A 15,654-nucleotide genomic window follows, 5' to 3' on the forward strand; every position below is an offset into this window, starting at 1 on the left:
TATCTGTATTCCCTCACCCCAATTGCTGCCCAATGCAATTCTTCATTGTTTTGAGCACATTCTGATCTCCCTCTCACACAAAGTGGGAGATGAATGCCTGTGAGTACATTCCTGTACGTGAGGCCTGTTCTACCAAATATGACGCATTGGGAAGTGGCAGTGGAAAACCAGAACCTGGGGCCTCACAGTAAACCATCCCTAGTACCCTTGTATTTCCACGTTAGCACACATTGTTTCAATTTCTTGCCCACAAATTGGTTAAACGACTTTGAATAGAATAAAACAAAACTTCTGCTTTCATTTTCAAGAAAACCATTTATCTTTGTAGCAACATATAAATTATTTTCTTCATACTGATTGCTAGGTATAATACTTATCCCCGCCTAGCAGTGCTAAAATACATGTTGATGCAAAATGACCTAATTAAATAGCTATAACCAGACAAGGAAGTGTAAATGGTTTGCAAAGAGTACCATTATTAAATTGTACAATTTCAATATTCATGAAAATTTGGCAGGTAATTATTTATGCCAAATGTTCAGTATGTGCATTAAAGTTGAAATTTAATTGATAAATCTTACTGACGTTACAAGCTGACCAATGAAAAACTTCAAGGTTTTAATGAGAAATCTGATCATGTATTGAGATCTGACCTAGAAGAATATCAGAGTTGTAGCATGCAGTTCAAAATACTGACTGACTCTTAAGCTAGATCTTTTTTTATTACTAATTTTTATGCACTTCTGCAAGAAACAACAGAAAGAGAACCCAACAACAAAATGGAGATTAATACAGTGCGAAACAAACAAATCCAATATGTAATTCATAACAATAAGAAAATAAAGCACCCAAGAGAGAATTATGTAAAATTAGTATCCACCCCAAACTCGCACTGAAAAAAGAAAAACCCAGGCCAACCATCGTGCATATAAAAGAAAAAATAAATCAATCAGAGCATTCAACCCCAGAGAATTGTAAATATATATAGGAAAAAAGAAAGTATAATGCTGACTACCAAAAGTATAATGTAATTCACAGCAAAAAAACTGTATAACTTACAAAAAAAAAGCTGGAAGTAAGGGATTGTAGCATACAAAAAAAAGGATAAACTTACCCTAAAGAAGAATGGTGAAAGTATTCAAGGAAAGGTCCCCACACCTTGTGAAACTTTATGTTTGAATTGAGAAGTGAATAGTTAATCTTTTTGAGGTCTAAACAGGCCATAAGTTAGATCTTAACTAATCCTATTTCTTAATTCCTCATTTTCTCCATAAGTCGTAATACTCATATCTAATAAAATCTGTCTTGCTTCTTTGGCTGCAAAAGGGTTCTTGAGAAAGAGTACCAAACTGTCTCTAATCAAATCATTAGAAAGAGATGTCATGGGGTCGGAAGGTATTGAATCATTATGGATCGAACTAAGGAACTGCAAGAGTAAAAGACCCTGGTGGGAGGTTCTAGAATGGTTCCAGAAGAATGGAAAATTGCAAATGTCACTCCACTATTCAAGAAGGGAGAGAGGAAAAAGAAAAGAAACTACAGGCCAGTTAGTCTGACTTCAGTGTTTGGGAAGATGTTAGAGTTGATTATTAAGGATGAGGTCTCAGGGTACTTGGAGGCACATGATAAAATAGCCGTAGTCAGTGTGGTTTTCTCCAGACAAAACCTTGCCTGACAAATCTGTTGGAATTCTTTGAAGAAATAACAATCAGGATAGACAAAAGTGAATTGTTTCATGTTGTGTACTTGGATTTTCAGGAGGCCTTTGACAAGGTGCCACACACGAGGCTGCTTAACAAGCTACGAGCCCAATGTATTACAGGAAAGATTCTAGCATGGATAAAACAGAGGATGATTGGCAGGAGGCAAAGAGTGGAAATAAAGAGAGCCTTTTCTGGTTGGCTAGAGGTTTCTTCCACAGGGGTCTGTGCTGAGACTGTTTCCTCTTATGTTATATGCCAATGATTTGGATGATGGAATTAATGGTAAACACAAAATAATCTGCAGATGCTAGGGTCAAAGCAACACTCACAACACGCTGGAGGAACTCAGCAAGTCGGACAGCATCCATGGAAAAGATCGGTCGACGTTTTGGGCCGGATCCCTTCGTCAGGACCCAAAATATCGACCAATCTTTTCCACGGATGCTGTCCAACCTGCTGAGTTCCTCCAGCCTGTCGTGAGTGTTGCATGGAATTAATGGCTTAGTTGCAAAGTTTGCAGATGATATGAAGATAGGTGGAGGGGCAGGTATTTTTGGGGAAGTGGAGAGGCTACAGAAGAATTTAGACAGGTTAGGAGAATGGGCAAAGAAATGGCAGATAGAATACAGTGTCAGGAAGTGTCTGGTCATGCACTTCGATAGAAGAAGTGAAAGGCTTGACTACTTTTTAAATGGAGAGAAAATACAAAAAAACGGGACACAAGGGACTTGGGAGTCCTTGTGCAGGATTCCCTAAACTTTTATTGGGTCTGTGTTGAGGAAGGCAAATGCAATGTTAGCATTCATTTCAATAGGATTAGAACATAAAAGCAATGATGTAATATTGAGACTTTTTAAAGCGCTGGAGAGGCTTCACTTGGAGTATTGTGAGTAGTCCTGGGCCCCTTATCTTAGAAAGGATGTGCTGAAGCTGGAGAACTTTCAAAGGAAGTTCATGAAAATGATTTCAGGATTGAATAGCTTGTCATACGAAGCGTGTTTGCTGGCTCTGGGCCTGTATTCACTAGAATTCAGAAGAATGAGGGGTGACCTCTTTGAAACCTATCAAATGGTGAAAGGCCTTGACAGAGTGGATGTGGAGAGGATGTTTCCCATGGTGGGAGAAACTAAGATCAGAGGATACAGTCTCAGAATAGAGGGGTGTCCTTTTAGAACAGAGATGCGGACGAATTTCTTTAGCCAGAGAGTGGTGAATCTGGAGTTCTTTGCCACAGGCTGCTGTGGAGGCCTAGACTTATGTATATTTAAGGCAGAGTGATAGACTGGTCAAAGTATGAAGGGATATGAGGAGAAGGCAGGAGATTGGGGCTGAGAGAAAAATTCGATCAGCCATGATGAAATGGCAGAGTAGACTTGATTAAGCCAAATGGCCTAATTCTGCTCCTATATCTTATGGTCTTATGGTCACAATGTATTGTGTGAAGATTTACTTGTTACCATTACATTGGAGAAATGCATAAGAGACATAACTTCAAAATAAGATTAAAATGTTCACTATAATGAAGAAAAACATCATAAAAGGAAAGAGAGAGATGAAGAATGTCTTATAAGTAATTCAGGAAGAGCTAGGGCAACAAACAAATAATAGAATGACCACTTGTATGGGTACCAAGCAATAGACAATAGGCAATAGGTGCAGGAGTAGGCCATTCTGCCCTTCGAGCCAGCACCGCCATTCACTGTGATCATGGCTGATCATCCACAATCAGTACCCTGTTCCTACCTTCTCCCCATATCCCTTGACTCCGCTATCTTTAAGAGCTCTATCTAACTCTTTCTTGAAAGAATCCAGAGAATTGGCCTCCACTGCCTTCTGAGGCAGAGCATTCCACAGATCCTCAACCCTCTGTGTGAAAAAGTTTTTCCTCAACTCCGTTCTAAATGGCCTACCCCTTATTCTTAAACTGTGGCCTCTGGTTCTTGACTCCCCCAACATCGGGAACATGTTTCCTGCCTCTAGGGTGTCCAGTCCCTTAATAATCTTATATGTTTCAATCAGATTCCCTCTCGTCCTTCTAAATTCCAGTGTATACAAGCCCAGTTGCTCCAATCTTTCAACATACGACAGTCCGGCCATCCCGGGAATTAACCTCATGAACCTATGCTGCACTCCCTCAATAGCAAGAATGTCCTTCCTCAAATTTGGAGACCAAAACTACACACAATACTCCAGGTATGGTCTCACCAGGGCCTTGTACAACTGCAGAAGGACCTCTTTGCTCCTATACTCAACTCCCCTTGTTATGAAGGCCAACATGCCATTAGCTTTCTTCACTGCCTGCTGTACCTGTATGCTTACTTTCAGTGACTGATGAACAAGGACACCCAGATCTCATTGTACTTCCCCTTTTCCTAACTTGACACCATTCAGATAGTAATCTGCCTTCCTGTTCTTGCCACCAAAGTGCATAACCTCACATTTATCCACATTAAACTGTATCTTCCATGCATCTGTCCAAGTCACCCTGCATTCTCATTACATCCTCCTCACATTTCACACTGTCACCCAGTTTTGTGTCATCTTCATCTTTACTAATGTTACTTTTAATCCCTTCATCTAAATCATTAATATATATTGTAAATAGCTGCAGTTTCAGCACCGAGCCTTGCAGTACCCCACTAGTCACTATCTGCCATTCTGAAAAGGACCCATTAATCCCTACTCTTTGTTTCCTGTCTGCCAACCAATTTTCTATCCATGTCAGTACCCTACCCCCAATACCATGTGCTCTAATTTTGCCCACTAACCTCCTATGTGGGACCTTATCAAAGGCTTTCTGAAAGTCCAGGTACACTACATCCACTGGCTTTTCCATGTCCATTTTCATAGTCACATCCTCAAAAAATTCCAGAAGATTAGTCAAGAATGATTTCCCCTTCGTAAATCCATGCTGTCTCAAACCTATCCTGCTACTGCTATGCAAATATGCCGCTATTTCATCTTTTATAATTGACTCCAGCATCTTCCCCACCACTGATGTCAGACTAACTGGTCTGTAATTGCCTGTTTTCTCTCTCCCTCCTTTCTTAAACAGTGGGATAACATTAGCTACCCTCCAATCCGCAGGAACTGATCCTGAATCTATAGAACATTGGAAAATGATTACCAATGTGTCCACAATTTCTAGAGCCACCTCCTTAAGTACCCTGGGATGCAGACCATCAGGCCCTGGGGACTTATCAGCCTTCAGTCCCATCAGTTTACCCAACACCATTTTCTGCCTAATGAGAATTTCCTTCAGTTCCTCCGTTACCCTAGGTCCTCTGGCCACTATTACATCTGGGAGATTGTTTGTGTCTTCCCTAGTGAAGACAGATCCAAAGTACCTGTTCAGCTCATCTGCCATTTCCTTGTTCCCCATAATAATTTCACCCATTTCTGTCTTCAAGGGCCCAAATTTGGTCTTAGCTAATTTTTAACTCTTCATATACCTAAAGAAGCTTTTACTATCCTCCTTTATATTCTTGGCTAGCTTACCTTCGTACCTCATCTTTTCCCCCATATTGCCTTTTTAGTTATCTTCCGTTGCTCCTTAAAAGTCTCCCAATCCTCTAGCTTCCCGCTCATCCTTGCTATGTTATACTTCCTCTCTTTTATTTTTATACTGTCCTTGACTTCCCTTGTCATCCACGGTCACCCTTTACTCCCCTTAGAATCTTTCTTCCTCTTTGGAATGAACTAATCCTGCACCTTCAGTTTTATTCCCAGAAATACATGCCCTTGTTGTTCCACTGTCATCCCTGCTCTACCCTTGATCTTTCCAGTCAACTTTGGCCAGCTCCTGCCTCATGGGTCCATAGACCCTTTTGTTCAACTGTAATAGTGACTCTTCCAATTTTCCCTTCTCCCTCTCAAATTGTAGATGAAAACTTAACATATTATGGTCACTACCTCCTAATGGCTCCTTTCCCTCTAGTTCCCTTACCAAATCTGGCTGATTACCCAACACTAAATCAAGAATTGCCTTCTCCCTGGTAGGTTCTAATACAAGCTGCTCTAAGAATCCATCTCTGAGACATTCCACAAACTCCCTTTTTTGGGATCCAGTACCAACCTGATTTTCCCAGTCTACCTGCATGTTGAAATCCCCCATAACAACCATAGTATTACCTTTGCGACATGCCAATTTTAACTCTTGATTTAACTTGCACCCTATATCCAGGCTACTGTTTGGGGGCCTGTAGATAACTCCCATTAGGGTCTTTTTGCCCTTACAGTTTCTCAGTTCTATCCATACTGACTCTACATCTCCTGATTCTATGTGCCCCTTCACAAGTGACTGAATTTCATTCCTCACCAACAGAGCCACCCCACCCCCTCTGCCAACCTGTCTGTCCTTTTGATAGGATATATATCCCTGAATATTCATTTCCCAGCCCTGGTCCTCTTGCAGCCATGTCTCTGTTATTCCCACAACATTATACTTGTCAATTTCCAACTGAGCCTCAAGCTCGTCCACTTTATTTCTTATACTCCGTGCATTCATATATAACACTTTTAATCCATTTAAAGTAATACTTTTACTCCCCTCACCTTTCGTATCGATTCCTATTGCACTTGGCCATACTCTCCGATCCCTTCCTGAGCTTTCTGCCCCGTTAATTCTGTTGTCTTTCTTAACTTTTCTTATTCTCTCTTTCCCTTTAATTCCATCCTTATATTTCCAGTTCGTCCCCTCCCCACCACTACTTAGTTTAAACACACCCGTGTAGCAGTGCCAAACCTGCCTTGCAGAACGCTGGTCCCCCATCTGTTAGGGTGCAACCCGTCCCTTCTGTACAATTCATCCTTACCCCAAAACAGATCCCAGTGGTCCAAGAATCTAAATCCTTGCCTCCCGCAGCAGCTCCTCAGCCACACATTCAGATCCCCTATCTCCCTGTTCCTGCCCTCACCAGCACAAGGAACTGGAAACAAACTAGAGATAACCACCCTGGACGTCCTGCTTTTTAGCCTTCTTCCGAGTTCTCTGAAGTCACACTGCAGAATTTCTTTCCTCTTCCTCCGGACGTCATTTATCAACCACCAGCTGTTCATCTTCACTCTTGAGGATGCCCTGCAATCGGTCTGTGACGTCCTGGATCCTGGCACCAGGGAGGCAACACACCATCCTTAAATCCCACCTGTTGCCACAGAAACCCCTTTCTGTACCTCTCACTGTGGAGTCCCCTACTACCATGGTTCTGCCTGACTTCGGTCTCCTCAGCTTTGTTTCAGCGCCAATTTTTGACTTGCAGACCTGTCCGCCTCTCAGACTGGCAATGTCTTCTGTCCCGACAGCTTCCAAGATGGTGAACCTGTTTACAAGTCTGGAGATGCCAAACAAAAATATGTCTTGAACAACTATTTTGAGTGTTTTTTTATTGAACTAAGCTAATGAAAGTTCTGACAGAAGGAATGCAAAAAGGCTCCTTCTGGAAGATTCAAGGAAAAGTTCAAATTCTGAAAACACTTAATTAAGCAGAGTGGCAGTGTTCATTTTTTAAAATATACAGTAAGTGAATAGTACAAAAAGTCTAACAAACATATTCATTTCAATGATTACTCAATTGCATTAGTGCTAACTTTCTGTCAAATAACTGCTATGCTATCTGGTGAAGTGCATTTGAATAATTGCACTGCCAGACAACTGCATACAACATTTCTAATCATTCTGCTGTCACTACACAGTAACCTTTACAACAGAAGTATAAGCTAAGGATTATATTGCCATTGTTAACTGTATAAAATGGTTGAAAATGGCTAGTTGAAGTTTATTTATGCAATTCACATCACAATTTTACTCAACTTTCTCTCATTTCAGTACTCTAGTCCTTGCCACCTTGAACATTGTACAGTGTTGTTTTCCAAGCTATAATGAGTTAATAATGTAGAGATCTATTACTAATTAACAAATGTATGTTTATATCGTATATCCAGGTTAGTATTTTCAGTTTTAATATTTCTAGAAAGTGACTAATGATCTGTGAATTCCAATTTTACTATGATGAGATTAAATTAAAATAACTGAACCAGATATGTTTCTTTTATATGTCAATCAGTTCTGGTAAGTTGTGCTCAATATTTTCTTCTGGATTAATTTGTTGTTTTATCTATAATTTAAAGTAAAATTAAAATCTGCATAGTTTGCAATATATTTCAATATATATGTACTTTTTATACACATGTAATATATATATATATATAATTTATTTTAACTTGCAGTATAAGTTGAAACTATTATCCAAACCACATCTTACATATTTGCAAACCTAACAATAGAACAACAGCAGTGCCCCCTAGAGCTGATTCTGACACAATGCCTCTGAAAATCTGTTGTCTTTAAAATAACATTCTGTACAATTGAGTGATCAGCATTGAATTAAATAGCTGCTTAGTTATGATCATGCCCTAACATATCTTACCAATATATTAATGAGATTTTGTTTATCATTAAACAATTGTAGCATGGTTACTTCGAATTTTATAGCTAAATGTAAGACTTTTTTTTATAAATGACTATTTATCTGGACTTTGTAAAAATTGGAGAGCATTTTCTCTTTCAGGGTCAATTTAGTATTAATCTCTCTGGAACAGGACTCCGAGTTTCTGAATCCACTAGGTGGATATCACAAGGAAATTATGCTGTTGTAGAAATACAACGATTGATGGTAAGAATCTAGTAGGAAATGTGATTAAGTTTAGCAAATAGTAACATACTTATGTAAAATATTATTTTCTCAATACCTAATACACAAAAAGCAATGATACCCAAATTATGTGTATTTGGGACGTTGTGCCAGGTGCCATTTAACTTTTTTTTCTGTATTGCACCAATCCATATTGCTTATGATACTAATTTTGTGCTGCGAGTTTCCAACTTAAACTGGCAGAAGATGTATCTGCTGTGTCATTTAATCTTAGCCAAAGAAGTCCATCTCTACCTTTGTCATTTAACCTCGTACCAAAATACAAAATGAAATATTATGTGCAATCCAAAGTTAGCTTGAAAAATATCATTAGTGGAAGCAAAGATTCAGAACACTCTATTTGGGCATCTAAATTTTCAAGTAAAATGAAATATTTGGAATAATTTTCATATAGTGTGCGTATTGCAAAATTAATTTCAATATAAAATAGAAGTCAAATAGGCACAAATTTGTCTTTCAAAATTCTGCTGCTGCAGGTAGAAGAGTTCCAGTCCAAATTCCATGGAAACAAACCATATTCTGATAATAGATAAACTACAATCTGGTGCAAGATTTTGACAAAAATTAATACAATTTTTAGAAATTTTGGAGTATTTCTATTCAAAATGAACACCCATTCCTTACTTTTCTCCCAAAATACAAAAGATTATTTAATACATCTAATAAATATTATAAGCTACCAACTGGCCTTCCCCACGAACACTTCAATCTCAGTGATTCCAGGTCTTTCCCACTACCCCATGTCAATCAAATCATATCCCATGGGCATCAAATTGTGTACTTCCTGTTCTCCAACATCCTTGAAGTTATTCCTCAGATTACCCGGGAAACTGAATTCAATAATAATAATAATAATTAGAAATAGGTGGCAGGGTTATATGCAAACATTTCAGCTATAAGAGATACTGCAACTGAAAAGAATTCTGGTAAGAAGAGAGCTTTGATGAGAGAATTCATAGGGGCTTTTGATAAAGAGAAATATTTTCCTGCATGTAGAGATAAATAACACTAAAAAATCTGGATATTGTTTTGAAGAAGATTCCATCTGCAAATTTTGTTCAAGATTTGAAACAGGAAATAAATGTAGAGAAATGCAACCTAACAGAACTGGATAAATGACTTGCTTTATAACCTGCATGACTGTACTTCCAAAGAATTAAGTCTAAAATAAAAGTCAAGTAGGCTTATAGTAGTGTTGGATCGTGTTTCAAGAAGGACCTTTCAACAAAGTTGTATCACATATCATGCATTGACATTGTATTATGTATTAAAAAATACCTAGGCATTGAGCAAACAACAGTATGGTAGCATTTTCAAGGACTCATCTGAAGTCTAAATAGCAAGATATAGTTCAAAGAAATGGTGCTAACTCTATCTGAATCCTTGACCTCAGCTGAACTTAGTTGTATAACTCCTTTCAATAGGCTGGGCAAACACCAGGTGGGACTACTCCGTGGGAATTAATACTCAAACCAGACTGAGCAAAGACGTTTGTGTACTAATAGAAAACTGGAATGCCTCTAGCAATGTAAATTCCTAATACTTGTTAGGTCTGCAAGAGCCTGTCAGAAACAGCAGAGGGCCTCTCATCCTGCAGCACCTTTGAATCTATCGACACAAAGACTGCTGTCTGGTATTTGGAATTCATAATATTGCCTCACCTGTCACAGAAAGACTTCAATATGTAATCCCGACAACATTGTAGAAGATGTTATGATATCCATCCAACATCATTGCAACAAACCTGAATATCCCACCAACCTTAACCAGAGGATTCCACCATAGTAGCAATACAATTCATGCACAAAGATACAACCCAAGTCTAGCCTGTGAACCTGGTTCATTGATGCATAGGTAGAAAGTTAGGAAAGTTAATGCATCTGTGTTCCAAATAGAAATTATTTTAAGTAATCTGAAGAAGTTCTAGTATGATAAAGTCTGACATTAATGCGATTAAATAATTAGTGAAATTTACATTGCAAAGATGTAGGTGTATAAATTAATTAGATCTCAAAAACAGCTTCTGGAAGTGTAATCGATGTGATGCAGTTTAATGCCATCTGCTGATGTCCATTATGGCAGAATCTAGCTAGTCCTAATAATAATTGTCACAGCATAGAAGGTCCCAAAATTATTTGCTGGTACTACTGAACACAACCCTACACATTTAAAGCCAGTCTGCACCTCTTCTTTCCAATATTTTCATTATTAATTTTACATATAAAAATACAGAGTACAAGAAAAAAATATATATCAATACATTATACTAAATCACATATAAAGACTCCTTCCCCTATATTCATACAGATTAATTAATTCGTAACATTGAAATATAGTAATTTTATTATGTAAAAAAAATTAACCCACTACCAAGACCGAAGCTGATTAGTAAAGAAGAAAGAAAAAAAATTAGTCATCATCTGTGCTTTAACAGCAAATCAAAGGTTTTGAAAATAATTCAAAAAAGGTCCCCACCATGTTTGAAAGTCTTGGCGAGATTCAGAGATCGAACATCGAATCTTCTCTAAGTTTAAGCATGACATGACATCACGTAACCATTGAACAGGGATAAGAGGGGCCGCATCTTTCCATTTAAGCAAGAGCATCCTTCTGGCCGTAAGAGAAATAAAAGCCAAAATGGCTTTTATCCAAAATAATATTCTTTCTTCCAACAATACCAAATAAAGCGGTCAAAGGATTAGGCTTAGAGTTTACTTTGAAAAGTATCAAGAAAGTTTGGGAAATGCTTCTTTCCAATATTTTCCAAGACTCGGACATGTCCAAAACATATGAATGAGTGAAGCTTCTCCATTATTACATCTATCACAAAACAGAGGTATATCTAAATAAAAATGAGACAACTTATCCTTGGTCATATGGCCCTATGGACCACCTTAAATTGTAGGAGAGAGTGGTGGGCACACAACGATGAAGTGTTAACTAATTTAAAATTTTGATTCCAAGTTTCCTCTTGAAGTCCGTAAATCTTGTTCCCAAAGATTTTTAATTTTATCTAAAGGAACACTTCTCATTCCCAACAGCATGTTATAAATATTAGATATAGATCCATTATAAAATGGTTTCAAATAGTCTGCACCTCTTAAAAGGAAATTACACATTGATTGCTGGGTATGCTGAGATCATGACTGCACAGGAGTGAGCAAGATCAATGAATGCATATTCCAATACTATATCATTAAAAATGCATCACTATTAGTCAATTTTAATTTCACCACATCCCAATACTCACCTGCCAACATCTCAATATATAACTATCATTTAAATACTTAATCTCAGCTTCTTACGTAGAAGAGTGTTGTAACCCTTACTGCTTACATATAGTTTAAACAGTGAGACTTTGAGAGCCACTTTGAGTACACATGAACCTTACCTAAGTCTTCTAACCCCCCCCCCCCCCATCATTTGGAAGTGGAACTGAACATTATGATAATGGCCATAGTAAAGTTCCTGATCACCTCTGAAACTGAAACCATTTTAGTATTGTAATACATAATACTGCTATCCACTTTTTCTTATCCCTCATCCTTCAATCTCTTCTCATTTACAAGGTCCAAACAGTGTTGATTTGCACCTCTGACTTCCAAAGCCTCCCTTACCACAAACCCTTTCTTTCCTGTATCAAATATCTAAGAACTGCACATCATTCTCAAACATTGATAAAAAGGCTAAATGACAATTGAGATAAACTATCACAAAATTTCATATTCCTATCCACCAGCTTAGAAATCAGCATTGTGGTTTCCTTAGAAGATCGTCCAGGGATAGCTGTTGAGACAAAAAGGCTTAAGTGAAGTGAGGCCTGGGTAAGGATGGTTCAGGTTACTGGAGGCTTTCTAAGGCCTTTAGAAAGGCCTAGAGTAATAGAGAAGTACAACACAGACAGGCCCTTCACCCCATCTAGTCCATGCCAAAACCATTTAAGCTGCCTACTCCCAACAACTTGCACCAGGAACAATAACCTTCATATCATTACTATCGATGCACCTATCCAAGCTTCCCTTAAACATTGAAATTGTGTTTGTTTTTTTTTAGTAGGCTTCTTTTCCAGAGCATGAAACCCAACCTCTTGAGCCTTGAGCTGATAAGAAATCCACATAAAGCCGAAGTGTCATTGAGTGATACAGCACAGGGAGAAATTCCTTACCTACAGTGGAGTTGACATAAGGCTCGGGCAAAGCAATGGGGATGTAATTGCTGACAACTTGTAGTATGGTAAAGCATACAAACATTTTACCCCCTTGGCACGCAATGCCGATTTTCCATCTGGCAAAGCCAAATGAAATGAAGTTACCTCTTAATGAATAGAGTATCCCTTCTGTGACAGTACACCACAACTATGAGATTTCGTCAGACTTTATGGTAACGATCTGAAGTAAGTCAAATGTACAAGTGATAACTGTCTCAGCCACTGGAAATGTGATCCTTACCTTACAGTGGAGCTGCAAGTGGTGTAGTTGGCAGTTTTCTATGAGGACCGTGTTAGTCATAACATCATTGAACATTTTTAAGGAAGCTAGTTGGTCTACCACAATGAAGTGCAGATGTATCGTGTGTTGTTTATCACCGATGTTCAAATACAAGGAATTGCTCCTGAACAAACTGCAATGACATTGCCTCCTGTTAAGACACTTTCTTCCCCTCCACTACCTCATTCTAGTAGTTCTGTTTGACCTCTGCCCATTCTCTAAGGTTTGCAAGTCAAACACTTGAAGATGTAACAAACTAGTTAGAAGCCTTGAAATTTGCAGAAAGTACTTAAGCACCTTGCTGTAAAGTTTGAAACTTCAAAAACATACAGAATTATAACAGGATGACTGCATCTCACTATATATTTTGATGTACATGAGATAAATAAATGAATAAGTAAATGAAAAGAAGGAATAAGCCATTTGCTAATCTGTGAATAGATAATGATCTATTTAATTAGTGCTCTGTTTTTGAGTATGTGTGTTAGATATATTGAATATGTCATTCTGCCAAACAATATGTTAATAAATTTATTAATGTTATATAAAAACAGAAGTTTATATATGGCAAGACTTATAGTCATGCAAATCCTATTTTACCCACAGAATGGCGCCAAAGTGATTGGGAAATGTGGAGGTTACTGTGGCAAGTGCATCCCATATTCTGGAACAGGACTACATGTACAATTGCTTTAACTCAGGTATTCCCTTTTCTAAATGTTTATGTTAAAAGCTAATTCATATTTTCAATACAACTGCAATATTGCTTCAGATTCCACAACTTCCAGTCTTGGAGGATATTACGATATTGCAGAGGAGCACTTGACCTCAGCGAGCGACACATCTAGGCTGAGACCAACCTTGCTGTCATTGGGCCTGTTCTGGAGTCTTCCCTCTTCCTTTTCCAACCCTGATGAAGAGCCTCAGCCCAAAACGTCAACTATTTATTCATTTTCATAGATGCTGCCTGACCTGCTGAGTTCCTACAGCATTTGTGTAAGTTGATGTTGCAAAATTAACTTTCAAGGGTAAACCCTCAGCATCATTGTCTTGTAATTCAGCTTTCTCCAGGAGCTGTGACAAGGGAAAAGCCAGTAAGTAAGTATTATGAAGGGAACCGTTTGACAACACTTCACACAAAATGTTCTTTTGGTTAATAGGCCAGAGTATGTTGAGCTTGTCTTATTTTCATTGTAACTTGTCTGCGTCTGTCCCAGACCCTGTAGCCATGGTTATCAGCATAAAATATACTAACTGAAGAGTCATTTATTTTATATTTTCAACATTATGGATGATTTATCTTGAATGATTGATTACCTCTCAGAGATCATGATAAACCTGGTTTCTTTGGGTTTCCAACATCTGCAGAACTTCTCATGTTGATGTTCTATGCTGATAAACCTGGCAAAGGTAGCAGTCCCTGTCTATGTCCAGCATAAACAGGGCAACATGGCAGATTAATGAGAGATGATATCTTCACAACAAAGATGTCAAATAGTAACCAACTTTAACAGGAGAATCAGACCACTTACCTCTGAGGTTCAACAGTAGTGCCATTGCCAGGCCCTTCATTATCAACATCCTTTGAATTATTACTGAACAGAAACTCACCTGAACCAGCTACAGACAGTAAATTCAGTTACAATGAAAACAAATTAGATTGTGCATATTGTGTAGCAAAAGGTTCATCCCCTGTCTCCCGAAAGCCTTTTCAACATCTACAATGTATAAGTCAGAAGCACAATGGAATTCTCTCCATTTGCCTGAGGTTAATACTAAGATAAAGCTATCCACTTGATCAGTACCCCACCCATGTCTTTTGTTTCTTTGTTTTTTCCACTAGCAGTACAGAATGGCTGTATCTACAAAAGCTGCTGGTTGCCTGAACTGCACCTCTATAACCTGTAACTTCTGTTGCTCAGAAGAACAGGGCTTTAGGTGCTTGAAAATGTCCCACTGGTTCATTTCCTACCACATCACACACTCTTCTAATTTGAAATATATTCCAATTCCTTCTTTTTCTCTAAGGCAAAATCCTGGAAATTTTCCCATGCTTCTGGTAAGGATGCAAACTCATATATCCCTGTGCAAACAAGTGACCCACATCACCCTGCATTTGTTACCACTGATGTGGAATACCAATAATTTGGGAGAGCACAAATACTGCACAATATTCCCTCGTATCCTGTGTTTCTGCATTTCATGATGAATGGCACCTCATTTAAAGAATACTGAACTGTAGACAAACTGCATTTTTCTCAGAGGAACTGAAGTCCACAGTTGTTAAACAGTGATCAGGAGTATGAATGCTTTGATCTGCTAGTCAAAACCATAGGCAGCTAGTCTCCTCAGTGGCCAACAAATCTGAGTGGAGTGATGTATTGATCAGCTTGGCATTCAGTGGTTGGGAAGATCCACTGAAGATCTAACACTTAAAGCCAGTGAAGTCTACACATCAGCAAAGATAAATCTGTGATGGGCAGATTCATTTTCAGTCATTGCACTTAGTTCAAGGTAGATGATGGGAAAGAATTAATGAAGTCTCAGTGACAGAATTCCAAACTACTATACTCACACCAAATAGATATGATCAACTCAAGGTCACTCAACTTAGCTATTGCTGTCCCGTCTGTTTCTTGACAATTTCAATCCTGCACATAAAGCAGAGCTTCTAGAGAATGGGCAACATAGAGCAGATATTTCATTTCATTCCTGCACCCTTCCTAATTTTTCCTAGCTTCTTCCTGTGAGAGA

The 15,654-nt window shown here is 38.4% G+C and overlaps 1 protein-coding gene and 1 long non-coding RNA gene across 4 annotated transcripts in view; one reads left to right on the top strand and one right to left on the bottom strand.

Moving 5' to 3' along the window:
- Window positions 1-15,654, top strand: part of adamts9 (ADAM metallopeptidase with thrombospondin type 1 motif, 9) — a 266,041-nt gene that overhangs the window by 242,975 nt on the left and 7,412 nt on the right. For all 3 annotated transcript variants that reach the window (XM_063067960.1, XM_063067961.1, XM_063067962.1), the window contains 2 exons: window positions 8,270-8,374; window positions 13,507-13,601. In XM_063067960.1, the coding sequence (XP_062924030.1) occupies window positions 8,270-8,374; window positions 13,507-13,596 (195 nt within the window). In that variant the 3' untranslated portion in view covers window positions 13,597-13,601. The remainder of the gene's footprint in view (window positions 1-8,269; window positions 8,375-13,506; window positions 13,602-15,654) is intronic.
- The window catches only part of LOC134356811 (uncharacterized), a 106,661-nt gene that overhangs the window by 79,463 nt on the left and 11,544 nt on the right, over window positions 1-15,654 (bottom strand). The gene's annotated exons all lie outside the window — the stretch shown is intronic.

The sequence above is a fragment of the Mobula hypostoma genome, chromosome 15 (genome assembly GCF_963921235.1).
Source record: "Mobula hypostoma chromosome 15, sMobHyp1.1, whole genome shotgun sequence".
Taxonomy (NCBI): Eukaryota; Metazoa; Chordata; class Chondrichthyes; order Myliobatiformes; family Myliobatidae; genus Mobula; species Mobula hypostoma.